A 27,397-nucleotide genomic window follows, 5' to 3' on the forward strand; every position below is an offset into this window, starting at 1 on the left:
ATAACCGAGCCATGTGAAGCAATGAAGACTAAAAGATATGGGCTATCTTATAAAAGGTAGTCAGAAAGAAGCCTAAGCCAAGGCTGAGCTTTCATAACTGGAGGACCAAAATGAAAAGTCTGTCTACACGTTTGCAGTGGCATCGATGTCTGAGAAAGAGGGACAAAGGCTTCTGTGACAACCCCTATCCCACCATATCTCCCCCCAAAGTAACAGCCTAGACAGTAAACCAATGAAGAGAACTCTTAAAAACTGTGAAAAAGAGGCCAGGCGGTGGTGGCGCACTCGGGAGACAGAGGCAGGCGGATCTCGAGGCCTGCCTGGTCTACCAGAGCTAGTTCCAGGGCAGACCCCAAAGCTACAGAGAAACTCAGCCTCAAAAAATAAACAAATAAACAAGCAAAAAAGAAGCACATTAAATCCCCTGGGACGGGTTCTGGCTGCCCTGCTTCTCTCGCCCACTCCGATTCCACGCTCGCCCCTTTGTGCCGCTACCCTGGTCCCTGCGGCGGGCTGCACCATCTACGGTCTCGGGCCAAGCCAACTTCAAGGGCCCCTTTTTCAGCAGAAACCACTGAACACAAGCAGATAAACACCGCCGCAGGTTACAGACAACGAATACAACCACCTCCGCCCGCGTGCCCCGGGTTCTGACGTCACGTCGGGCGCCGGAAGCGACGAGCGTGCTGAGACGTCATCTTGCTGCGCGAAGCCAGCGGTTGTTGACAATCCTCGGAGGCGGCTGGCGGGGAGCTCCGGTGTTTTCTACCATGTCTGAGTGGGCGAGCTGCCCTGGGCCGAGGCCTCTGGGCTGGGGTTGAAAGAAGCTGATCAGATGCAGAGTCTGGAGGGCTCGGGGACCGGGCGGTCAGTCGGGACGCAGACTGGCAGCATGACGGGTGAGTGCGGGGCGCGGCCCTGCTGCCGTCCTCCCTCTCTCCCGCGGTGCCTCTTGCTCTTGTCTTGCGCCCCGCCTGTCCCTGGTGTCCTTCCAGGTCCGCGTCCTACTTACACTGTGTCCCCGCCGTGCTTGCCTCGTGCCTCCATCCCTTTCGGCACCCTCCCACCCTGCCAGCCCCTTGTCCTTCTCCAGCTTGGCATCCGTCTTGCCCTGTGTCTCCTTCATGCCCTGCCAGCCCCGTGTCTCTCCTTTCCCGCGTCCTGCCTGCCCCGTGTCTCCTGCCTAGTACCCGGTCTCTTTCAGCCACTCCCGCCTGGCCCGCTGCGCCCCGGTCTCCTTGCCAGACGCCTGTCCTGGAGCTGTGCTCCCCAGGCTTTACAGGTCGCGCGCCCTGTCCTGCACTCCTGGTTGCGGGACCTAGACGCAGTATCCCAGGGCTGAAGAGCCTGGATTTGCGCTTTTGCTTTGATTCCAAATTCACCGCATGTGATGCTTTTCTCAAGTTTTGCCGTATGGTTGAGAATCAGGCGTGTACTAACCATTTCCTTTTTAGCAATGCCTTCCAACGCTTCTGTGTCGGTTGTATTATTTTATCTATGGGGTGACGTGGAGGGATAAAGGGACCCACGTTTGGAAGGCGCCACCGGAGGTCATCAAAAGTGAGGTTGTGGCCGCTCTTGCTAATGAAGCTATGATTCTCCTACCCGCCAATCTTTTTTGCATCTCACAAAGGTTTGAGCTTAGCGCCTTTGCAATCGCTAGTGAAATTCTGAATGCCCTCTCTTTTGTAGGTCAAATACCAAGGCTTTCTAAAGTCAACCTTTTCACTCTGCTCAGTCTCTGGATGGAGCTCTTCCCAGGAGTAGAAGCCCAAGGGCAAAAGTCTCAGGTATAACTTGTTTTTTACCCTTGGAAAAAGCAGTAGTCGTAAGTTTGATTATATTGCCGCTTGTAGTCTGCATAGTCAAACCCAACTGGCCTTAAGACTTGAGAAATAGCGTTATCATGGCATTCTGCTTGTAGTTCATAGCACAATAGCTCATCTTTCCAGTCTGAAAAGTTAGTCCTAGCCTATGCCTTGATTATCGGATATTAAAATGTACATTGTAGAAGTCAGGCTTGTTATAATTGAATATTAGAATTGAAAATCTTTTTAACTTCATTAGCGACTTTTGATCTCCGCATGAATCTGTTCATACACACATAAATTGAGTCCTTTATTGATGCACAAGTTTTTTTAATTAGTGGTGTGCAATATGTAAGTTTCTATTACAAAATGTCCTCATTCTGACAGAGATAAGGCTATTGGCATTCTGATGAAAATGCCTCCAAGTTTCAGGGCTGTAAAACTTCGTTAGAAACAGGAGATGATTCAGTTTCCTGTCTTTTTAAGCAACGTCTCTGTGCCTCCTCCTCACCCTGAGGTGGCCCCTTCTCCTCACCCTGAGGTGACCCTTCACCCTCACCCTGAGGTGGTCTGCTTTTCTGACTTCATTTCCTTCTTCAGACAGATATGAGGAAGGTTTTGTTTGTTTAAGAGAAACAAGTTAGTTTTATTTAAAATATTTTATTTGAAATCTTGTTTAGGAATGTGGCCCATACCTGTATCAGTTTACAGCTATTAAATTAAAATCTTAACTAGACATAGAAATAATTACAGGGGTCATCAGAATGAATTCTTGTTTTCTAAAGCCAGCCAACTTGGGAAGAGGCCTGGCCTAGGAAAGCTTACAACTTATCTATCCTGACCCTTTCCTGCTACCGTTCACTGTGTTAATGTCTAACCCACTGTTTCACGCCCATGTTCCCCATAGCTGTCAAGCCAAAGTGTCAGGCAGGCTTCCCTCTTGTTCCTTGACTATAAGCCTTGCGACCCACAGTACTGAACCGAGGCACCTTCAAGAGTACTCTAGCAGTATACGGTAGCTTGAGGACTTGGTTATCACTTTTAACTTGTCTCCGTGGAAAACGTGTTTTAACTACTAAAAAAGCAAATTTACAAAATGCATAGATTATCGTTACCACCTCTGGACGCATCTACTGTCAGGGAAGCAGATGTGCACATTAGTTTCATCAGTTCCAGTGTCATGGCTGCTGCAGAGAAGAAAACCAGTGATGGGTTTGGGGAGAAACAAATGAAAGGGAGCACATGACACCCCATTTTCATCCTTTTTGTTTAAGCATTTTTATCGAAACTGAAGATAACTCAATTAACCAGCAGCATTAAAAACTCATACTGCACATGCTTTCAGGAGGGTTCTCTTTGTGCTAGTTAATGTCCTTAAATAACCTTGCAGTTTTTCTAGCCCTCTTTCTTATATAATCCAGGATCCTATGCCTGTGTAGCACTGCACACAGGGGGCTGGGCCCTCACATGCCAATCACTAATCAGGAAAATACCCTAAAAGCATGCCCGTGGGCCTGCCTGATAGAGGCAACTCCTTAACTGAAGTTCTCTTTTCCCAGATGCCTCCAGGCATTTCAGGCTGACAAAACTCATCACACAGAGTAAGTCACAGAAGCTCCAAGATGCAATTGACATGTAGCTGTATAAAATATTTTTATGAGTTCCCGGATGAGTATCTGTTCATTATTTTAAAAGGAACAGAAGAAAAAGTCTTCACACTACTACCTAGAGACTGTTGACATGTTTGTATTATTTTATCCTTTTTCTTTTTTATTATACTTGCTTGAAATACTTTATTCTGGATCTTTTCCACCAAAAGTAAGACATACATATGCTGTGGCGTTGTGTGTGGGCAGCAGCTTGGTCTGGTGTTTCCAGAGCAGCCAGGCTGACTGGGCTCCCATTCCAGCTCAAGCTCTTGGTAGTTTGTGTAACTTTGTGTAAGGTATTTTGTTTTTGCGTCAGCTTCCTTTTTAGTACAGTGGAAAATCATGTGTACATGCAACATGCTTTGCTTTGTTCTGAGGTCCTGTCCATTGAGCCCATAGCCTTGTACATGCAAGGCAAGTGCTCCAAACCCCGAGCACACTCCAGCCCGTGTGCTCTTACACGCAGTGAATGAGCTGAAAGCTCTCTTCATGCCTGGCACTGTGTAGACTGTGTTTGGATAAACTGTAAAAGAGTCAGTTGTGTTGATGGACATTTACATTGCTACTTTTGCCAAATTTAATATTTAACAGGTTTAATATATTTGCAAATATGACTAGTGTCTGAGTTCCTCTGTGCTATCAAATACTTACATTGTTCAGCAATAAAAGCAGAATTTTAAAGTGTCCAATCAACAACTGGAAAAGAACTTGTCTATTGAGACTTAGAATACAATGGTAGTAATGTATAAAAAAGAGATAGAGAGAGAGACTTGGAAGAAGGCTGGGGGACAACCACAAAAAATTTTTTTTTAATTAGAAGTTAGGTACTGTGAAGATGGCTAACATTGCTTTCTTCCGTGCTGGTCCATGCTTTCCTTGTAGTGTAAATTATGTAGCCTTACTTGCTAGCTTGGATATGGTCTGAGTCTGTACCCGAGTGAAGTGAGATGTCAACACAGAGCTTCGTAAGGGGGAAGATGATCCAGAGGAAACCAGCCCTTAAATACTGAAATGTATTTATCCTATTGATTATACATTAGACATATATAATTCATCATATTTATCATTTTCCCTCTTAATCTGATTTTAATTAGAAAAACGAAGAGGAAAACCGTGGCCCCTTAGGAGATAATGAAGAGTTGGCCAGAGTATCTGCTGACAAAAAACAGGTGAATTGTTATGATTTTTAAAAAGATGTAACAAGCTCATAATCAAAAGCAAAAGGATTGGACAAGACCTCCCATGCTCCTGGGAGCTGCTCAGATTCTCCTAAAAGGCCTCTTGTGTACTGACAAGCCTGTATGCCTTTCCTGTTTAAAAGCTCAAGTGAGAGTTGTCTGTAATGTCCTCCTGCTTGTTTTATTTGCAATGTAACTTCTAATCCTGAGTCACATGGATGGATTGAGCAATGCCCCCGAGCTTCTCCACATGTGTGTATCTTGGTTATTATTGTGAGAATTCAAAGCCTAATTGGTCTTTATCTTGGACATTTCTGAAGAGCTGAGGTAATATCTCCCTCTGGGACAAACAACAGATTGGTTTGCTTTTTCCCTTCAAACACCAGGATACCAGCCTTGATGTTTCTCTCTGCATAGCCACTGTGGGTCCAAGCAACCATGTGGTCGCAGGTGCATTCTGCCTTGGGGAACTAGAGGGTGTGGACCACCACAAACGTGCTTCTCACTCTTTGGAGTCCTTTGTCCCCGACCCAGGAACTTCATGTTTTCTCTTATATCTAAGAAACATGGGCCGTCAGACCAAAAGACCTGGTATTCCTTGTCATGCTACCTGTAGCTTCCAGAGATGGCTGTTCACATGCAGAGAATAAGCACATGTGTTTTTGTAGAGTTATTATTCTGATGTCTGTCTGTATAAGTTTCCTGATTAGTTCTGGAGTGAGTCTCTTCACTGCCTGGTGTGATTTAGAAATAATTTGCTAGATGCTTTCAGTATAAGAGAAACAAAAAGGGAAAAAGTAGTGAATCACCTAAGGAAATATACTGAAAGGTGGTCCTGTTTCATCATGTTTTAATGTAAACCCCTATGACTAAAATTACATAGAAACCGCCCAAGATGTGCACGAAGTGAAACAAGCCAGGGCCCAGAAGAGCGGTTCCCAGAAAGTAAGTGTGCTGGGGCTGTAGCAACTAAAAGTCCCAGGCTGGAACACAACTTGGGCTTCCCATTTGGGATGAAAATTTTTATCTCAAACTAGATATGTTAGCTATAGCTAGAAGAAAAATTAACAATTTTTTGTTTGTTTGTTTGTTTGGATGGGGGAGCAGTGTTTTGTTTTGTTTTTGAGATGGGGGCTTCTCCGTGTAGCCTTGGTTGTCCTGGAACTCACTCTGTAGACCAGATGACCTCAAACTCAGAGATCTGCCTGTTTCTACCTCCACACGCTGGGGTTAAAAGCATGTGCCATCATGTCCAGCTGTTTTTATTTTATTTTAAAAGGTCTCAAGAAGTGATAAACTTGGCCTGAAAGATTAAATCGTTCTAGTAAGAGGTTGATAATGCACTTCCTGTGTCTTGGCAACAGTGTCACATACAATCATTTATTTCTGGTTTATTTCTGTCTGCTGACAGTGTAAAGCCAATGTCATTCAGCTGAGTTGCAGCCACTCTGTTGGCCATGTTGCCTCAGTTTAACAGTGCCAGCTCTGTGCCCAGATCCTTTGTCAAGGCAATGTTCAGTGGTTGCTTTCTAAAGTGAACAGTGGTGCACTCAAACTTGCTGGAAGAAGGTAATATACAGTTTGTGTTCAGGGAATGTACAGTTATTCTTTGGGATGAAGAGGGGAAGGTTTACTTTTTACAAGTTTGGAGTCAAATGCATTACATTTTACTTGTGCCCTTACCTTTAATAGCTGAGCTATCTTTTCAGCATAAGTTAAGGCCAGCCTGGGCTATATAATGCAATCCTGACTCAAAAAAGAAAAAAAAAATGTCTTGTAATTTTAGAATTGAGATGATTCCTGCTTTAGTTCTGCCTTTACCATCTGTGATTCTTCCGAGGTGTGCGAGAAACCCAGAGAATTCCCTTAACTATCATGAAGCTTGTAGTGAAATAATCCTCACCTGGATGGTGGAAGAAACCAGTTAGCTGACTCGGCCTGTGGCCTTTATTAGGTTAAAATGAACTCATCTTTCACTAGAACGAAGTAATATTAGCCACACATGTAATTAATCAATAGAGTCTTAGTTTTGGAAGTTTCTCTTCTAAAGTCAATATGAAGCTCTCAGAAATTCTTTGTGGACCTAATTAGAAATCTGTTTTTATGAAGACTGTGTTTAGATAAGAACTAAGCACAGCTTTCATCATTAGAAAGTCAAGTATTACCCATGAACGGACAGTATTAGTCATAACTAATAATTTATTATTTTGTATCTTAATTAGGTGAAGAAAACTGGTCTTGTGGTGGTGAAAAACATGAAAATCATTGGTCTTCACTGCTCTAGTGAAGACTTACACACTGGGCAAATTGCTCTTATCAAACACGGGTCCAGGCTGAAAAACTGTGACCTCTATTTTTCAAGAAAACCGTGTTCTGCTTGTTTGAAAATGATTGTGAATGGTGAGTACAGATAAGGGGGTGTTGGAATTCAGCTCCTTTATCAGAGAGCAGCCGTGAGGGAAGACATTGCCCAAATACACAGAGATAACGTGGGAGTGGACATGCGTGTTTGAAGACCATTTACACATTGTCAGAGGATAAGTCCATAAACGTGGATTTTGAGCTCAGCTCTGCCTGCTGATCAGCTAACTGACCCTTGGTAAATTATAGGCTGATGCTAGTTTACAATGGAACCCCAAAATTTCAGTGGCTTGAGACTGCATTTCACCCCTATGATTGTCAGACACAGGCACTGACAGCAGCAGGCGGTTTTGTTCACGTGGTTGGTTTGTGGGAGTAGACATCATTCTTCTCCCTACTTTCGTCAGAACGGGGGTCTCACTTGAGTCCTCTGCATTAGAGAAGGCATATCTGCTTCTTAAAATCCTGCTTGGGAGAGAGTGGCTGGGGATTGTAGCTCAGTGGTGGAGTGCTTGCCTAGCATGGGTGAGGCCCAGGTTTTTCCCAGCATCATAGAACAGAACAAGAGCTATGACCCGCAGCCACATAACATCCTTTCCGTTCATGTCGCTGTGGGAGCTGTAGGCTCTGGCTGGGCAGCTGTCTCTCTGTTCTAGTTTCGTTTATGTTGTAACCACCATGACCAGAAACAAACTTGGAAAGGAGATGATTTATTTGGCTTTCAAGTCCAGATAAAGTTGATCATTAAGTCAGGTAGGAACTCAGTTCAGGAACTGCTTACTGTCTTGCTCTATGCGTGCTCTGCCTGCTTTCCTATAACAACCCAGGCCTGGGGATGGGACCACCTCCTGGCCTGGGCCCTTACACACCAATCATTAATAAAGAAAATGCCTCACAGACATGGCCACAGGCCTGGATGTAGAGGCAATTTCAAATCAAATTTTAAATCAGATGGAGCCAATTTCTTGAGATTCCCTTTTCCCAAATATGTCTCAGTTTGTGTAGAGTTGACAAAAACTAGCCAGCACACTCCCAAAGGTTACTATATTCCCTGGAAGGTCACACAACACGTGACTGCTTCTCATTCTATTTTATAGGTAGGTAAATATGCAGGTGATTGTATCATTTTAAAGAATGTATCTCACATATGAGCACCTGGTAGCTCTAGAAGAACAAATGTGACTCCCCATCGTTTTCCTCGGGGAGACTTGGTATCAAATAAGGCTGTAAGTGCGGCAGGAGCTCGGATGCCTGGCTGCTGTGTTGGAAAGCTGTGGCACAAGCCTGATCTCCGTGGCTGTATTAGTTATATTCTGTTTCTGTGATAAAGTACCATGACCAGAAGCAACTTATGGACAAGTTTATTTGGGCTTGTGGCTCCAGAGGATCATACCATCATGAAACTCATACTTCATATGCTAATTTAAAACTTGTTAAGAAAACCAAGGTTAAAGAAAATGAAAGCAATGCATTTTAAAACAGAAACTTCTTGGTGGGCGCCTTGGATAACGAGGAGGGGTCCCATCGTGTGTTCCCCCTCTTGATGGTCTGGATGAGGAGTCACATTATTTATTCCCGTTTTGATTTCTGGAGTTGTTTTTAATTCAAAGAATGCTGCACTAAAAGCATGCACATTTTCCTCTCTTTAGAATATAGCTTTTTAGAAGAATTCTGAATCTGAGACAGGAACATTTTGAGTGCATAAATGTAGTATTTATAGTTATTTAGATACAAAACTCTAGGCTTTACCATGTGTTGGCTATAACATTTCCAGAGCAACCATGGCAACATGGAAAACCTTGGTGTATAAATATTTCAGATTTTGCATGCAGTATAGTTTCTACTGTGTTAGTCAAGTCTGCCATTCGAGGGAACTCATTGCATATGTAAATGAAGGCTTGTGTCTTTGAATAAATACAAACACTGAAATTTTAATTTCTCATAATCTCATATGATAAAGAATATTCTCTTGTAAAGCCCATATTTAACCCATCAATTGAAAAAAGACTAGCCATAGAGCCATTTTGGCCTGTGGGTATTTGTTTGCTAATCCTCACATTGTGTAAATGACAGTGTAGACGTTTGTCTTGGTAATGGTAAGCTGGATTTAGATAGAAAGCCTCTATTATGCTTATATCAAAACAATGACCTTTTATATTTTTATATTTTAGCTGGAGTTAACCGAATTTCTTACTGGCCTTCTGACCCAGAAATAAGTTTGCTCACCGAGGCTTCTAGCTCTGAAGATGCAAAGCTGGATGCCAAAGCAGCAGAAAGGTTGAAGTCCAACAGCCGGGCCCATGTGTGCGTCTTACTCCAGCCGCTGGTGTGTTACATGGTGCAGTTTGTAGAGGAAACCTCTTACAAGTGTGACTTTATCCAAAAGACTGCAAAAGCACTGCAGGGTGCCGACACTGATTTCTATTCTGAGTGTAAACAAGAAAGATTAAAAGAATTTGAAATGTTATTTTTGGTTTCGAATGAAGATGTGCATAAGCAGATACTGATGACTATAGGTCTGGAGAACCTGTGTGAAAACCCCTATTTTAGCAATCTAAGGCAAAACATGAAAGATCTGATTCTACTTTTGGCCACAGTAGCTTCCAGTGTGCCCAACTTGAAACACTTCGGATTCTACTGTAGCAACCCAGAACAGATTACTGACAGTCACAACCAAAGCTTGCCGCAGGAAGTTGCAAGGCACTGCATGGTGCAGGCCAGGCTATTGGCATACCGAACTGGTGAGTTCAATGCTTAGTTCGTAAACGGGGGCTGAATGGTTGGGTTACCAGTGACGCTGAAGTGAAGTGGCTTCCTATCGTCCGTGGTAGAGTTCCTGGACTCTTAGATACTAAAGTATTGCTGCTCCAACAGCGTAAAGGAGTTACCCAACCCCTTGTGTATCTGTGTTCTTAATTCAGCACTGCATTTACAAACCAGGACCAGGAGACCTAAGTCCTATTTGCTTCTTACACAAATAATCCCATTACCCACTAAGTCCCTCAGTAAAAATGGCACAAAAAGAAAACTAGAATTTCTCATTTTTATTCATGCCACAATTTTTTTGTTCATACTCGGTGTTTTAAAAATATGTTTTTTATATATGTTAGTGATTTGTCTGCATGTATTTTGTTTGTGCACCACGTTGTTTGTTCCTGGTGCCCTTAGAGCCCAGAAGATGGTGGAGTGCAGTCATGGACAGTTAGTTGTGAGCCACCATGTGGGTGCTGGAAATCAAACTCAGGTCCTCTGTAAAACAATAAGGGCTCTTAATTGCTGAGCCATCTCTCCAGCCTTTGTATTCTATTTTTATTAAAAAGTTAGAATTCTGGGAATTTTTAAATTTAGGGGGAAAGAAATGAAGGTAAAAGAATGCTGTTATTCGGTTTCTGGTGATGCGTTCCTGTCAGCAAGTTAAGTGATCTCACTCTGCTGTGCATGTGTAAAAGGAAAATACTACTTAGTGATGTTCTTTATTTTGATAAAAATGTAGCATTATTTTCATATCTAAGCTAATATAATGTTTTTCAATGTAGAATTGCCACTTTGTAAAATCCAGTTTTGAAGTAAGTAGGGAAAATCCAGACAGAAGTAGTAAAGACTTATTTGGGACATATGCTATAGTAGGACTTATTTATTCATTCATTTATTTATTTACTAGATAGGGTCCTATGCAGTCCAAGCTCCCTAAGTAGCTGAGGATGACCTTGAACTTCTGACCCTCCTACCTCCACCTCAAGTGCTGGAATTAGAAGCATGCACCTCCTGGACCTTGTGCTGTGCTGAAGATGAAAGGAACCTAGGGCCTCATGCACATTAGGCAAGCACTCCACCAACTGAGCTACATCCCTTGCCCAGAAACTTAATTATCCCAAGAAAGGAGGAGAAGAGAAGGAGAATAAGAAAGGCCTGTACAGATGGCACTGGTCTTTAAAAGACCTCAGGTCGAGTAAACGGAATGGAGGATCTCAACCGACAATGTACAGAATCTCCATGGAAACTTTAAAAGGTACAGATGCTCAAACGCACCCAGATCTGGGTACAGCCTAGGTCTTTAAAAGTTCTGCAAGGTGTTCTGATGTTCATCAGGGTTGATAATCCGAGTCTGATTTGTAATGTAGAGTTTACATACTCTAAATTACATTTTGTATTATCCGTGTGTCCACTTACTATTGAGTTTTATATATAAATCCATGCTGGTACATTTGAATTAAAAGGTTTTCCAAGGAACAGTTTTTGACAGTGGATTTTTTTGCAGGGGAAGGTTCTGGACCTCAACGCCTAGTTAAGATGAAACTTGACTATCACTCACGTGTGTTCTTCCAGGGGAGAACCACCGGCATAATTAGCATTTTCCCTGAGAACTAAAGAGTGGTTATTAAATGTGGGATCTTTTCATATTCAGAATAGTGGTTCAGGGGCTGGGGAAGTCGCTCAGCAGGTAGAGTGCTTGTTGTGCAAGCATGAAGACCTGAATTTGGGTCCCCAGCACACCCAAGAAAAGCGGGCTATGGCTACGTGTTTATAGCTCCAGGCCTGCAGCTGAAACAAGATTGATTGTGTGGACTCACTGGCCAGATAGCCCAGCCAATAAGTTCCAGTGAGAAGTTACTCCTAACTAAGGTGAAAAGTGTTGTACAGCACCCAACATCAGCATCTGGCCTCTGGAGGCACACACACGCACACAGACTTCATAATCATTACAGCCCTTGGGGCGAGTGTAAAGGAGTTTAGAATTCAAGGGTGTTAATGTAAGGTGGTGTGTGCTGTTCGGGCAGGCACTCTGGATGGAACAGTGCTCTGTAGGCATGTTGTTGAAGTAGGTGAGAGTAACCCCAAAGCCGTTCTAACTCACTCCATTAAGTCAGATATGAGTGTGACAAAGCATCAGGAGGCAGCTGTGGATAACGCAGGTCCCTGGCCACTTTGCTCTGATTGACCAGGGCTCTTCACTAGAGCCAGGAGTCAGCCTTTTTATCAGGCACCCAGCAATTTTTATCAAGTGTTCTGTGAAACACACTTAGATCAAGACCAGTGTTAACATAGAACTATCAGTAACAGAAACTGACATGTGTAGGGGCCAGCTAGCTTCTTGGATAGTCAAGGACCTTTTTGCCAAGCCTGACAGGCTGAATGCAGCCTGAGTTGGAGCCCAAGTTCTCTTCTTCCGTGTTGTGGAAGTTGTCCTCTGACACCTACAAGTGCACTGTGACACCCACATGTATGAGTGCACACACAAATAAAAATTTTAAAAATTAAAGAAATAGATATGCCTGTAGGCATGAACAATAGACTAAAGAATACTCTGACTTCAGGGGTCAGTGAGCCTCAGGAATCTGTTCAGTGGTCATAAATTGGCCTTTCCTTCGAAACTGCAGGAAAAAAAAAAAACAACTGAAGAATAATCAGAAGAAAACAGAAGAATATAAGGGACAATTTTGTAAGAATTACAGATATGGTACATGCCTTTAATTCCAGCACTCAGGGAAGCTAAGGCAGGAAGGCTGCAAGTTCAAGGCCAACCTGGGTTATCCAGCAAACTCCTATCTTAAAACTGAAAATCAAGGATCATCCCTACTTGAAAAGAGGCAGTGAATGTTCTCTTACAATTAGCCCTTGCCAAGAAGCAGAAATGCTGCCGACGGGAAAATGCTCTTTCCTTCCATGAAAAGGTCCAGTCTGTCCCCAGACTGAGATAGAAATGGTAGTTCCCAAAACCAAAATCCGAATATAAGAAAGGTATTGGTGCGGGAGATGTGACTTTCATTTGGAGAATTTCTGTTTTGTTTGGTTTTTATTTATGCATGTATTAAACTTTGCTTAGGTTTTGATATTTTAGGTAATTATAATATTGTGGTTATAATTTCCACCACTGCCTTAGACATGAGCATGAAGCATTAATTTATATTATTCCCCTGCATTAAACTATAAAGGTCTAGGAAGCAAGGGAATTTTGCTACCAAATCTCGCCCGACACCATAGAAGCCGTCGCCATAGGCTCCCCAGTGTCATAGGCACCTCCTCTTAGTGCAGCTTCCTCATCCATGCCCCCATTTGGCCATTAGCTGCTTGAGGGTGGGACTGTCATTCTCCCCACTCAAGGGTCAGCCTTCCACCATGCTTTGTACATCTGTGACACTCAGAAAATGAAAATCATTTTTAGGGAATCCTTAATGTCAGAAAGAGATGGAGAAAAGGCAGCTAGGTTGGGTTAAGAGAACTAACTTTTAGTTAATTCCATATATATAGAAATGGAAATTTTGACTATTGATAGGCAAAAGTGAGAACATATATAAAAATACTTCCCAGAAAAATACTTATTTTATACTATAATTTTGAAAACCTGAATGTGCTTGAATTGCAAATAGGAAATTTTATTGCATAACTACAATTTTTTTTTTCATTTAACTCTAAGGCAAACTATAGTTTAATACAACAATGGCAGGGCTTCTGTCTGTATTGTCTGTAATAGAAAAGTAGATACTTAAATGCACTCTGGTGGGAGAGCTTACCTGGAAGGAAGGTGTAGGAAAGACAGTTGTACTCAACCCTCTTCAGTATAAATGGCCCCCGGTAAGGGTACAGATAATTCTGTTTTGCTTTGTTTTTTTCTGTTAATGTGATGCAGGATTCCCCTCTGTATTACTATGAATATGTTTTATTACCACTGGTTAATAAAGAAGCTGCTTTGGCCTATGGCAGGGCAGAATATAGCAAGTGGGAAATCCAAGCAGAGATTGAGGAGGAAAGAAGGTAGAATCAGGGAGATGCCATGTAGTCACCCAAGAAGCAAGAGGTAACAACCACGAGCCTCATGGTAAAATATAAAATAATAGAAATGGCTTAGTTTAAGATGTAAGAGCTAGCTAGGAATACCTCTAACCCATTGGCCAAACAATGTTGTAATTATTATAGTTTTTGTGTGATTATTCGAGTCTGGGTGCTGGGAACTGAAAGTGCAGACTCCACTTACATAAATGTATCTACTTTGTCCCTTGCTGTGGTTTTGATAAATGCTATGGTTTTATAATTCATTCAAATTTGTTTTAGAAATTTGAAACTCACCCTAATGTACAAGGAAAACAAGACTTTAAGTAGAATTTCTACTTGAACTTTTTTCCAAAAATATTTCCATAAAGTCAATTTTTCATGAGTAGAGTGTAAAAAATGTCAGAAAAAATAAACTTAATTTTAGCACATGTTTATGCCTCTAAATCCATCATTCAGAAACTTCCTATTCATTCTGCTTCTTCATGTGTTAAAAGTGGTCACTTAGATCCTGACCAGGTAAGAAGAGTCAGTGAGGCTGGGCTGTCACAGTTACAGCGTGGGTCGAATGCGCCACAGCCACTTGAGAGGTTGTTACAGGGACATGATGAGTGAGTGTGGACAGTGACCCTGCCCTGTCTGGCTATTTGGTACCTCATTCCCATATTCCACACCAGAAAGGTTTTATGTCAAGAGTTTTGTGTAGTTAGGACAAGGGATTACTGCTGTTAATTTATGATGTCTGTTGCAGTAAATGTGTTTGTATTGTTTGGGAAGGATGGACTCATGGAACTGAGTGTTGATTTTTTACTGAGATAAACATCCTGTCTTTCAGAGGATCATAAAACGGGAGTTGGAGCTGTCATTTGGGCAGAAGGGAAAGCTGTAAGTATGAAATCGTTCCCTCTAACATCTGAGTGATAGCAACTGCAGCTCATGCTGTCTGACCTGCTAAAGTCTTGGGTTGTATTGACTGGTTGATAGAATGCATTTTACCAGTTTGTATAAACATCTGCCCTTCCCTCAACTGCTGACCGAGGTTTCTGTCCCACCTGGTCCCTGGTCCTTCATCCATTTAGTCCCAAATAAACACACAGAGGCCTACATTAATTATAAACTGATTGGCCTGTTAACTCAAGCTTCTTGTTAAACTCTTATAACTTATATTAGTCCATAATTATTGTCTGTGTTAGCCACATTTCTTGGTACCTTTTTTGGCAAGGCCATCACATCTTGCTTGCTCTGTTTCTGGCTTCCTCTGTGTCTGGGTGATGACTGCAGACTGACTGAATTCTCATTGCCCTGCCTCTACTTCCTGCCTGGTTGCCCCACCTCTACTTCCTGCCTGGTTGCCCCACCTCTACTGCCTGCCTGGTTGCCCCACCTCTACTGCCTGCCTGGCTACTGGTCAATTAGCGTTTATTTAAAATACAAGTGACAGGGAACAGACCATTGTCCCACAGCACTCAACAATTTTCAAGGTTCATCAATTAGCAGTCAAGAAAATGTCCCACAGACATTCCCATAGACCAGTCTGATGGAGCAATTCTGTTTACATTCTCATTCCAGGGGACTCCAGTACACTGGGCTTCTCTTTAAAAACGCTAAACTCTTTACCAAAAACCACTGATGGTTTCTCATCTCACCCCCCTTCCCTAGGATTTTAAACTTACTCACTCCCCAAGCTTCATGTTCTTATCCTTTGCTCCCCTCTTTGCCCTTCCTCACTGGATGAGAGCAGTGAACAGTAACAGTACACAGCTTGAATGCCATCCTGTCATGAAGTAACCTCCACCAAACAAGTTATGTATCATGTCTTTAAATTCAGCATTAACCAGGTTCTCAGGATTTGGGAAGAAAGCAGCCAGACTGTTTTCCTATGATATCACAGTGTGAGCACAGAGCCCAGCTCCTGATGGAGTCCTTGGTCCACAGGAAGTCTTATGAACCAGGCCTCCACTCTTTGTTTGTTTGGGTTTTTTGTTTGTTTTGTTTTTAGCTCTTTAGTTTTTCAAAGCACTCTTGACTTCTGAGGTCCCACTAGAACTGCTAACATCATAGACCATCTTGAAGTTACCTCTGAAGATGGCAGACTTAAGATGATCTGATATTATGTTTCTATTTGAATTTTAAGATTTTTGTGTACTTGTGGTAGGTGATGTTTGTGCATCCAGACACACAGCCGTCTTCTCCTTTCACCTTGTTGATTTCAGGGATGGAACTCAGCTCCCCAGGCGTGGTGGCGCATGCCTTCACCAGCTCAGCCATTTCTCCAGCTCAGATCTTGTATTTCCCGATGGCTCCATTTATTATAGAAATGGAGCGAACCTTCTTTACATGGAGTGTGAGGGCTTTCAGAATGCGCAAACTCACAGGGTGCTTCTGCTGACCCTTGCAGAGAAGCTGTGATGGAACTGGAGCTATGTACTTCATAGGATGTGGCTACAATGCCTTTCCCGTCGGCTCGGAGTATGCTGATTTCCCCCACATGGATGACAAGCACAAGGACAGAGAAATACGGAAGTTCAGATACATTATACATGCCGAGCAGAATGCTTTGACATTTAGGTATGAGATATTTTTGCCTTCTTTCCTTTAAGATAGAGCAGATGTTGGTTGGAACTAGTTTTCTTTTATTGTCTTCTGTTCTTCTTTTAAAACTCTTAGAAAATGTTTTCAGAAAAAGAATTTTGATAACGCTAGGTCCTGCTCCTGGACTGGAAGTATGGTCACAGACTCCCAGCTCTGTTCATTTCTTCAGAAATTCTTTCTTCTTACTCTCTCTAGTAGGAACTACTAGGAGTTTTCCTTAGGGACTTGCACAGCTTTTTCCAGTTTTGGATGTTAGTATCACCTTTGTTTTCTAAATTCAGAGCACATCTGTTACACATATATGAAATACTGGCTCGGTTATGTTTATTATTGCTGGGATGAAACATCATGACCAAAATCCATCTATCACTAAAAGGAGTCAAAGGAGTCAGGACAGGAATAGGGCGGTATCCTGGAGGCAGGAGCTGGTGCAGGGGTCATGGTGGGGTTCTAGGAGGAATGCTGCTTACTGGCTGGCTCCCCATGGCTTGCTCAGTCTGTTTTCCTATAGAACCCAGATCTACCAGCCCAGAGGTGAGACAGGTGTGATCATGGTGGGTTGGGATGGGGTAATGGTGAATTCTGAGTTTAGACCGCTTAGGAGGCAGTTGTGGGGTTAGGGACATGTATTCATAGAGCAACACCACACAGACCCCTTACATAGCAGGTGGGGTATCTGCAGTCCTCAGCCAGGTGAGCAGGAATGAAACTCAGCAAGATAGATCTAGAAGGTGCATAATTGAAGACAATTGGCCAAGGGGAGTTATCCACCAGACCTGGAGGTACAGTCCCTGAAGCCACACGAGAGCCTCTAGCCCAAGCTTCCGCAGCATGCTAAGAAACATTTGCTAATTTAGTAATCCTCTGCTCTCCTTCCATCCTCGTCAGTGCAGGGTTCCTTGCTGTATTCTGGATGAAGGTTTGATACATCATATCAAAACATTTTAAAAAAAGTTATGGTTGGAGAAGGTTAAGAGAACTGTAGCTGAAAACGGGGCATTACCACTTAGTCGTTAAGGAAGCATCTGTCAGTGTATGTCCAGGTAGAGCTCAGTCTTTAGCTGCTGCGGTGGCCTAAGGAGATTCTCCAGGATCATGATGAAGTGCACGTGCAGAGAGGACCTCCCATGTATGTGCACTCAATTCTCCCTCCCCATCCTCTGTTCTCACTTCCTTTTTAATATAATGTCCAACATACTGGTATCTTACTGTGCAATCAATGAATTTCAGTTATGATCATTGTCATAATTTTGCATATTTTGAACATTTGCTAATTTAGCAAGAACATGACTTGATCGTTATTTGTAATACCGCAAATTTGTCTTGCAAAATCTCAAATTTCAAGTTTAAGGATTTCTCCACAAACGTACTTGCTCTTTCATAACAGGTTTTGTAATACTTTATAATTTTTATAGGTGTCAAGATATAAAGCCAGAAGAACGCAGCATGATTTTTGTGACAAAATGCCCTTGTGATGAATGTGTGCCTTTAATTAAAGGTGCAGGCATAAAGCAGATCTATGCTGGGGATGTCGATGTGGGGAAAAAGAAAGCAGACATCTCTTACATGAAGTTTGGGGAACTTGAGGGTGTTCGCAAATTTACAGTAAGTACCGCATTTTTCCCAGAGTACTTCCTGTCTGGTAACCTGCTGAGCATTGCAAAGTAGCGATTCTCACTCTTGTAGGACTGCGAGTGACTTGTTATCACTGGCTCATCTTTATGTGTACAAGTTTACCAAACTGTAAGTGTTCAGCCCAGGGTCCCTGCCCTGCACAGGCGTTTACAACTTGCAGAGTTGCTCTTTGGTCTTTGAAGTCTGGGTGCCCTCTGGTGGCTTACCATCTCTCTGGGCTTGGGTAGAGGTGCAACTCATTTAAGTTATCACACCACACAAACACACCGTGTGCACATTCTCATGAGAGAGAGCCCTGAAAACTACAATGTCATATGTTATATTTTTTCTCTTTTCTTTTTTCCTTACTCTCAAGCAGGGTTTCTCTGTATAACAGTCCTAGCTGTCCTGGAGCTAGCTCATGTAGACCAGGCTGACCTCAAACTCAGAGATCCGTCACCACCATCACCCGGCTCTACTAAATATTTTTAAAAGTGAAATAGAGATGGTTCATGGAAAACTCAGAATTTTTAACATACTTCTTTCTACCTAGGCTTTTTAAAAAGTGTTTTACTTTGGAATACTCTCAAGCACACAGAAAAGTTGTAAGAATTCTGCAAAACACTTTTCCCAAAGGTTGTTGACATGATATCAAGTTACCCTCTTGTAGCAGGAGGCTGCTTGTTTGTTCCCAGCTGCCAGATCAAAATAACCACACAGAAACTGAGTTAATTAAATGATTGCTTGGCCAATAGCTTAAGTGTATTGCTAGCTAGCTCTTACATCTAATATTAATCCATTTCCATTATTTTATATTTTGCCACTAGGCTTGTGGCCTGCCAACAAGGTTCCAGCTGGTAGCTCACGTCTTTCCCTCTCGCAGCTACATGGTGTCTCCCTGACTCCGCCTTCTTTCTCCCAGCATTCAATTTAGTTTCCCTGCCTACCTCTATTCTGCCCTGCCAGGCCTAAGACAGATTCTTTATTAACCAATGGTATTCACCGCATACAGAGGGGATCCCATATAATGCAAGGAGCATGGTGGAGCCACAGAATCAAGAAATAAAGTGAGACATTGCTACAGTGAATCAAGGTTTTAGCCAGTCTCCACTTATCCCAGTGATCTCTGGTCGCTCTGTGTCATCCAGGGGCCTGATCCCAGCACCTAATGCTCCATTGGTAGTCTAGAATTTCAGTGAGTAGGAAAGTTTATAATGAACTGTTTGTTCCTGTTATGTACAGTTCGAGCACAGGGAGCCAGAGCATATGTGTACTGTACACACATGTATGTTATTAAAGCAGTATGTGCTCACTGCAGAAGGCTAGGAACATTTCAAATTTTATGTTATTCCATAACTTATAGATACCACTGTCAACACTGTATTTGCTGTGTTGTTAAAAGTTCCTAAAAATTATATTTAACAATCCAACATATTCTAGCCAGAATACCTAGCTTATATAATTATTTTCTTTGTTGGATAACTATATTATCTCCATTTTCATAATTATAAAATCGTTTCTATAAATATTTTGAAATGAAACTTTTGAGTTACTGATTTATACTGTTTTGCTCAGATTAATAGGTTTTGGTGGGTTGGTGTATTTCAAAACATGCCTTTTTGAAATTTTCTTATGTAACTTCTCACACAACTTTCAAAAATCCCTCCCTCGTGTGTGTGTGTGTGTGTGTGTGTGTGTGTGTGTGTGTGTGTGTTATACACATGCATATATGTGTGAGCTCACTGATGAATTCTCATATACAGGTCAGAGGCTGATGTCATCTTTCTCTATTACTCTCCATCTTGATTTTAGAGACAAGATCTCTTACTGAGTCTGAGCTCAGCATTTCAGCTAGACAGGCTGCTGGTGAACCCCCAACTCCAGGGTTACAGTCACCCCTGTGCCTGGCATTTATGTGGGTGCAAGGCATCTGAACTGAAGTCCTCATGCGTATGTAAGGGCACTTTACCCACTGAGCCATCTTATCATCCTTGTGTCTCTTTCTTGGGGCTAACCTCAGCCATCCTGTTTTTAGAAGTGACCAAAGTCTGAGTCACATTTTTATTCTTTAGTGCTCAGGCCTTCTTTAGCGGATGTAAATTCCGTAGGTGGGCTGGAGAGATGGCTCGGTGCTGTGCAGACTGAGGACCTGAGTTTGCGGCTCTGGAATTAACATGAAAACAGGCATGACCACATGTGCCTATAACCACAGAGCTGGGTGAAGGAAGACACAAAGACAGGGTTGTAAGGATCGCTGGCTACCAACCTGGCTGAAAAACAGAACTTCAGGTTCAGTGAGAGACTGTCTCAAGGGAATGGGTGAAGAGCAATAGAAGGGGACACTTGAAATCTTCTCCGGCCAATACATGGGCACTCACACATATGCATCTGAACAACACATACACATACAAAAACACAGCAACAACAAACAACACAGGCATCTACTCTGTCAGAAAAATGTCTGCAGCAACCATGACACCTTCATGGAGCTCAGTACCAAAGCCAAGATGGCCATTGTGGGCATGGGCATGTAGAAGTCTTCCCCAGACCAAGTCAAGAAAGCCATGAAGGGGGCCATTAATGCAGGATAGGGCCACGCTGACTGCATATGCTTATCATTACAAGAGTGAAGAGGGAGACGCCATCCGAGGTCAGGTGAAAGAGAAGGGTGTGAAGCGAGAGGACTTCTTCATTGTCAGCAAGGTGTGGGCCACCTGCTTTGAGAGAAAGCTGCTGAACGGAGCCATAAGAAGCCCCTCAGCATCTGGAACTGGACTATTTGGGCCTCAGCTTATTCAGTGGCCACAGGGACTTCAGCCCAGAGAGCTTTTCCCCCAAGTGATAAAGTCAGTGTTCTCACCAGTAAAATAACCTTCTTGGATGTGTGGAAGGTCAGGGAAGACTGGAGAATGAAGAGCTAGTGAGAGCCCTGTGTTGTTGCTGTTGTTCTTTGCTTTGCTCTTTGAGGGTCCTGCCTCCCAGCTACCAAATAAATACACCCGGAGACTTATTACTTGTAAATGCCCAGTCTTAACTTGGCTTATTTCTAGCCAGCTTCCCTTAAATTATCCCATCTATCTTTTGCCTCTGGACTTTCATCTTTCTCTGTTTCTGTATACCTGTCTTTACTTTTTCCTCTGTGGCTTGCTGTGTAACTGGGTGGCTGGTCCCTGGTGTCTTCCTCCTTATCCTTCTTTTGCTCCTAGATCCTTTTTGCACAGATTTATTTATTCTCTCTACCTGCCAGCCCCACCTATCATTTCTCCTTTCTACTTATTGGCTGGTAAGCTCTTTACTTGACCAATCAGGTGTTTTAGACAGGCAAAGTAACACAGCTTCACAGAATTAAACAAATGCAACATAAAAAAATACAACACATCTTTGCATCATTAAACAAATGTTCCACAGCATAAACAAATGTAACACATCTTAAAATATTAGTCCACAACAGCCCTGGGTGTCTCCAGCTTCAACTACTTCTAGATTGAAAGGCTCCTGAGCAAGCCTGGATGGAAACATAAGCCGGTGACCAACCAGGCTGACTGCTACCCATACATCAACCAGAAACGTTTCTTGCACTAATGTGATCTGACCAAATGTTTGTCAAACACCAGGAACTCTGGCAACACTGGGGATATAAAGATAATAAAAATATCAATAATGACAAACATTAAAAACAAAAGAAACAACACTTCAGTAGGTCCTGGAGATAGACAGGCCGTGTTGCTCGTCATGGGCATGCAGATTCTAATTCTGTCCCTGTCACCTGGGACAAGTTACTACACGCCTCTAGTGATTCTGGTTTGGATGATCTGATTGAGGGTCATTCAAGGTCAGTGTCTTATTAGGCAGGTAAACATAGACATAGACAAACTAACTCCATTTCTTATACTTTTAAAAGCTATTTTAGTGATGGAAAGCAAGGTACTGATATGCTGTTATTACTTCATTTTAAACACACAAATATTTGTGTCTCCTACAGTGGCAGTTGAATCCATCTGAAGCTTACGGTTTTGATCCAAATGAGCCAGAAAGGAGAGAAAGTAAGTATTTCTGAGCGCTCTGTTGAGGCTGTGTACTGAGGAGAGAGAGCAAGTTCCTAAGATCAGGAGATGGACTCATGTGTGGGTAGATGCAGGATATTCTTCTAAAGATTAGGTCCATTAGGTCCATTGGGTTTGTTTGTAAATGTGTGTGCTGTGAGTGAGGAGCTATGTAAAGTGCTGTGTGCTAACTACTCCAGTCATGTAAATCACTGTGGACAGATTGAATGTGTAGACTGCATTTGTTAGAAACAGTGAGCAACAACACTCTTCTCCACCAGTGTAAAATCTGCTTGGGAGTGAGAGAATCTTAGCACAGATGTATGGGGCTAAGTGATGAGAGCATCTGTGTTCTTCTAGAGTAAAGCCACAGTAGCCTAGCCTGCTCAAGGAATGGAAAGATTCTGTCTATTCAATTACTTCATTAAGCCAAAAATTGCAAGTGAGTCACTAGTCTTCACATTTGATTATTTACATACTAAGAAAAGCCATACTGAATGTAATATATCCTTGAGAGTTCTTACAATTCCATAAGGGCATGATTTTGAACATGGTGCTCTGCAGTTTTTTTTTTTTTTAAATAGTATCTTGGTTGTGACTGGGTTCTAGGTAAATGGAGACTCCTGTATATTTTTTAAAAGCAGCAATGATTTGATTATCTTGAAAAATCCAGAAATATGAAGGTTTCTATGAAAACATGAATGTTTTATTTATTATTTACAATCTAGAAAAACATAACTGCTACATTTTATTTTTTAAGATTTTCTTAAGCAATAAAAGATGTGACACCATCAAAGGTGTTTGGGGCAGTGAAAGTGTTGCTGTGGCTAGGGAGAGAATGCAGAGTGCCAACTGTAGAGAGACATTCCTTTGTCTGTGTTGAAATTAAGAGCATCTGTCCATCAAGAGATCCCACTAAGAGGGTGCAAAGGCAAGCCACGGAACAGAAGACTTGTGCCACTCACAGTCAGCTAAGGGCCTGTGTCCAGGATTTCCCACACGTGCGTCTCAGAAGGAGGAGGACACGCCTGCGGGCGCCACCGTGAGAGGACACGAAAGGCTGCTGGTTATCAGGCAGGGGTTTTGTTGTTGTTGTTTTTTGTTTTTGTTTTAAATTTATTTCAACTTTTTTTCCAAATTCCCACTCCCTCCCCTCCGCCCACTCCCCTCCCTCTCCCTCCACAGACCCTCCCACCCCACCCCCTCCAATCCTGAGAGAGGGCCATGCACCCCATCAGGCAGGGTTCTTAACCACCCAGGCAATTGTTTGCTTTTGTGACAGTTTATCAAGCTCAGCTTATGTTTGATGCCTTTTTAAACAAGAATTTTATACCAATAAATAATATTCTTATCTCCTTTTCAATTATGGATAGCTTCCTAGTGTATAATTTACTTACCATGAATTTACCCCTTTAAAGAACAGAGCTACCTGGCCTTCACGTGTTCAGAGCTGTGTGCCTGTCACCACAGTGTTTCATTGTTTCACAAAGAAACCTGATACCCAATAATGCCGCCCTGTCCTTCCCGCCCCAGCCGAGCCAGTGCAGCAGCTTTATGGATTTGTCTCCACTGGCCGTTTCATATACATGGACTCATACAGTATGTGGTTCCCTTTTAAACTTCTATCTGTTCAGAAACAGACAGGAGAATTAGAGAAATAAAAGCCAAACTTCAGCTCTGTTGCCACACGGAAGCTTGACGCCAGGCCATATCGTTCATCCAGCTGTCCACATGGGAAGGAGACTTGCTGCCTCGTGCACTCTCAGTGACAGTGCAGGAGCACACAGCAGGGAGGTGGAACTGTGGATGGTGTCCCAAGCATCCTGTGCTGTAGAAATGGAGCCCAAATAAAGCACTTTTAAAAAATTGATACTAGACTTTGGAGACAATAAAGGAAATGTTGAGGGACCCAGGTGCCCTCGAGAAAGAAGAGCTAAGCGGAACACGTTGCTAGAATCTGATAACAAAGTGAGCAAGCACTGAAGTCAGGTAATCCAGGACTTGTGGAAGCTGCCATGCCCCTCAGTGGGGATCTGCTGGACGGTGGGGAACCAAGCCTGAGGCTGCTTTCAGGTCTCCCGGGGTCTCCCAACAGAAGCAGGGGCTGTCTCTCCTGAGAGGAAGCTGCAGCATAGGCTCATGGGATGGGAATTGCCATCCTAACTGGAAGGCAGCAGCCATGCAGGAGATGGGCTCCATGCATGGGGTGACAGAAGCAGCTAGCCCCACAGTTAGACCTGGGGACTCGTGAAATGTCAGGGAAAGAGCCCGTTGAAAAGGGAAGCTACATGTGCTGGCGTGCGCTAATCTCTGCCCCAGGGAAGCTAAGGCAGGAGGATTGTGATCTGAGGACAGCATGCGCAAAAAATGTGAAGAAAATATTATGAAAAGGGATCAGGCAATTTTGAAAATAGAGTTTGGGGAAATGAGAAATTGTTGTTAAACAGTAGGTGAGGCAGGCTGCTGTTTATAATAGGCACACTGTTAGTATTTGAGGGGTACACCTTCACAGTAGACCACCTAATGCTACTGCTGCCAAGTGGGTTGTTCATGCAGAACACGATGAGGAGCTCATGCCTCAGCGACACTCAAGATAAGTCCTGAGAATTAAAAGACTAGGGAAAAAAGTAATTTAAAAGGTAGGGGATTTTTGTAAAAAAAAAATCTTAATATTATTTAGGCCTAGAATAATATATATACACACACATATATATATATAATCACATATACATCTTGTTTAGGATACAGATAGGTGATGATTGGAAAAGAAAATAATTGGCAAATTAGGATACATTGCTAGCAAGGACTTCATAGCAGCAGAAACAAATGTCTGGTAATCTGTGAGCAGACTCCGGCATCTTCAGAGAACACAACCAAGGGTGCCAGGGCCGAGTGAGCAGGAGGTGGGTGTTCAGAATTCATGTGTGTGGTGGACAGGGCTGGAACTTTAAACCACATGATCTAGATTAGAGAGTATCTATAAAGGCCCACACGGTACAACCCGTAGCCCAGCAAGTCATCTTGCAAGTATAACCCCCGAAGGAACTTGTATGTTCAGACAGTTCAGTGTAATGCTGTTTTTCTTCAGGACAGATGCTGGAAATGACATGAGAGTGTCTCTTAAGAGATCAGATTTTTAGGAACTACTTAGCGAGTGACCCGTGGCTACGTTCGTCAGCATGGATGGGTCAGAAATACAGTGTTGAAGACAGTGAGCTGCCAACGACAAACTGCAGAATACTCAGGAGGGAGCCAAGCAGTGCGCTGGTTCACATATGTGATGAAAGTGTTTAAGAACCAGTGAGCTAATAAACAAGACAAGTACTTCCGAGTGAGCCGAAAGGGGAGGGGTGAGACGGGACAGCATGTGGGAATTAGTGATGTGGTTGTTTTGGACAGCATGTTCTTTTGTCCCCATACAAAGTTGCTGCAAATTTAAACAAGAATCCTTTATGGATAGTAGATTCTTAAGCGCTTGTTTTATTACCCGGCTAAATTGTAAATATATTCTGAGAGTTTCAAATACAGTACAAAAAGTCAGGGGTGGGGGCTCCCAGCTGCCCTCGGGAAGACAGCTGTGGCAGGTTTTTTAAGAAGCTGAAGGAGAGGGTTGGGGATCTTGCAAGTAATAGGTATGTTGGCTGGTGGATACACAGTTGTGTGGTGATGCCAAACTCACTCGGTTTTACCCTCTTAATATCTTTTAAGCACATATATGTTATGGTGCTGGTAAAGCTGTTAGCAACCATAAGCCAGTTTTGAAAGTTTGAAGCCAGTCCCTCTCCTGGCATGGCCTCTGCCAAAGGCCAGCTTCCTCCCATGCTGGGGGCCTGTGAATATGAGTCTGTGTCTCTTCCAGACGAGTAACGCCTCCTGCATACTCCCCACCCCAAGAAATTTATGTGTTATTGCTATCCGTTACTGAGTGAATCTGGTGTTTCAAGGGTTCACAGATACTCTACTATCTGAGCTGTCTAGAATCAGTATAGACTGGATGCATTTTAGAGCGTGGGATGTTGAGATGGATGAGAAGCTGAAGGTCAAGCTAAAATACCTTTGCCATAAGCATGATGATCTCTCCTCCCAGCCTCATGGCTGGAACAGGTCCCCATGGGTTCTATGTGTGCTTCCTGACATGAGTTATTCTTGCATGCTAGACGGTGTATTGAGGCGCAGGTCTACACAGGAAGAACAGCACAGCAGCAAGAGGCCGCGTCTGGAAACCCGCTCTGCAGGCCGGGCTACACTGCAGTAACGTGTGCTTTCTAACGGCACCTCTCCAATTCAGCCTGTGGGCCTAGGAATGACTGAAAAACCTGTACGGAGCTGAATTCTAGTTAGCCTATGAGCGATCTTACCAAGGACCTCTATTTTAGATGTGTTTCTCAGCACACAGCCTATGCTTTCATTACATTAAGTGCTGTAGCAATAGTTTGAGACCAGTATAAGACCAACAGGACCTGTTACTGTTTATCCGGACTCTGTGGAGCCAGTTTCAAAGGGCTCGTTCACAGGCGGGGATATTCTTTGACAAATGGTAATTCCTTTGGCTGGATTCAGGGATAATGAGCAATAAACTGCTCCAGGAAATAAAATGGCACGGTCATCTTTTACAACTCCACGCACAGCTAACCAAGCAGCTGCATCATGCTAAGTCCAGCTAGCCAGAAGTTGCTGCGATCGGATCGGCTCTAGGTGGCTGTGCCCCTCCTTCATTTGGAGTGTGTTTTGTAAGTGGCCTGGGGATTAGACCCGTGGAGCAATGCTGTGGAGAGCATGTGCAAGGTCCCGAGTTTCTTCCTTAGCACCACAAAGCTAATAAATCGTCAACCGCACCTAAACGAGTTGTTGTTTTGATGCAGGGACTTACTTTGTAGCTCAGTCTCACCTCAGAAATCATCATGGAGTCCATACTGGCCTCGAACTCATGGCTGGTCGGTCTCCCGCCTCTTTCAGCCTCCAGAGTAGTGCGTTCAGAGGCACGCACCTCCATGCCCATCCTCTCCTAATGTTTTTGCTGTGTCGATTCATGGTAGCTCGTTGGACCACAGTGCAGTTATGCCACTGATTTGGGTGGCAGCAAGAAGAGACTCTGACTCTCGGGCAGTTCTGTTTGATCATGGCTTAGGGCTGGGAAGATAGCTCAGTCAGTAAAGTGCTTGCCTTTCAAGTATGAGGACCCGAGTTCAATCCCCCACAGAACAAACACAAACCAAAAACAACCTAGGCATGGTGGCGAACACTTGTAATCCCAGCATTGGAGAGGCATCTCTTGCTGACTGACTGACCTAGCCAACTGGGTGAGTTCTGGCCCAGTGACTTCTGTCTTGAACATCAGGTGGGTAGCAGCTGAGGAACAAGGGCTCAAGTTACTCTGTGTGAGC

The 27,397-nt window shown here is 43.2% G+C and overlaps 1 protein-coding gene across 1 annotated transcript; it reads left to right on the forward strand.

Moving 5' to 3' along the window:
- Nucleotides 1-778: 778 nt before the first annotated feature.
- Nucleotides 779-26,858, forward strand: Cdadc1 (cytidine and dCMP deaminase domain containing 1; the record flags this gene model as incomplete). The annotated part of the gene is made up of 10 exons (XM_050152231.1): nt 779-899; nt 1,693-1,790; nt 4,552-4,626; nt 6,858-7,035; nt 9,168-9,737; nt 14,600-14,649; nt 16,163-16,332; nt 17,772-17,961; nt 21,953-22,013; nt 26,171-26,858. Coding segments are annotated over 10 exons (1,611 nt in total), but the record flags the coding sequence as incomplete, so codon positions are not given.
- Between the last annotated feature and the right edge of the window lie 539 nt (nt 26,859-27,397).

This window comes from Alexandromys fortis, unplaced genomic scaffold, assembly GCF_014885135.2.
Source record: "Alexandromys fortis isolate MF-2015 unplaced genomic scaffold, M_Fortis_MF-2015_v1.1 scaffold_75, whole genome shotgun sequence".
Lineage (NCBI taxonomy): Eukaryota > Metazoa > Chordata > Mammalia > Rodentia > Cricetidae > Alexandromys > Alexandromys fortis.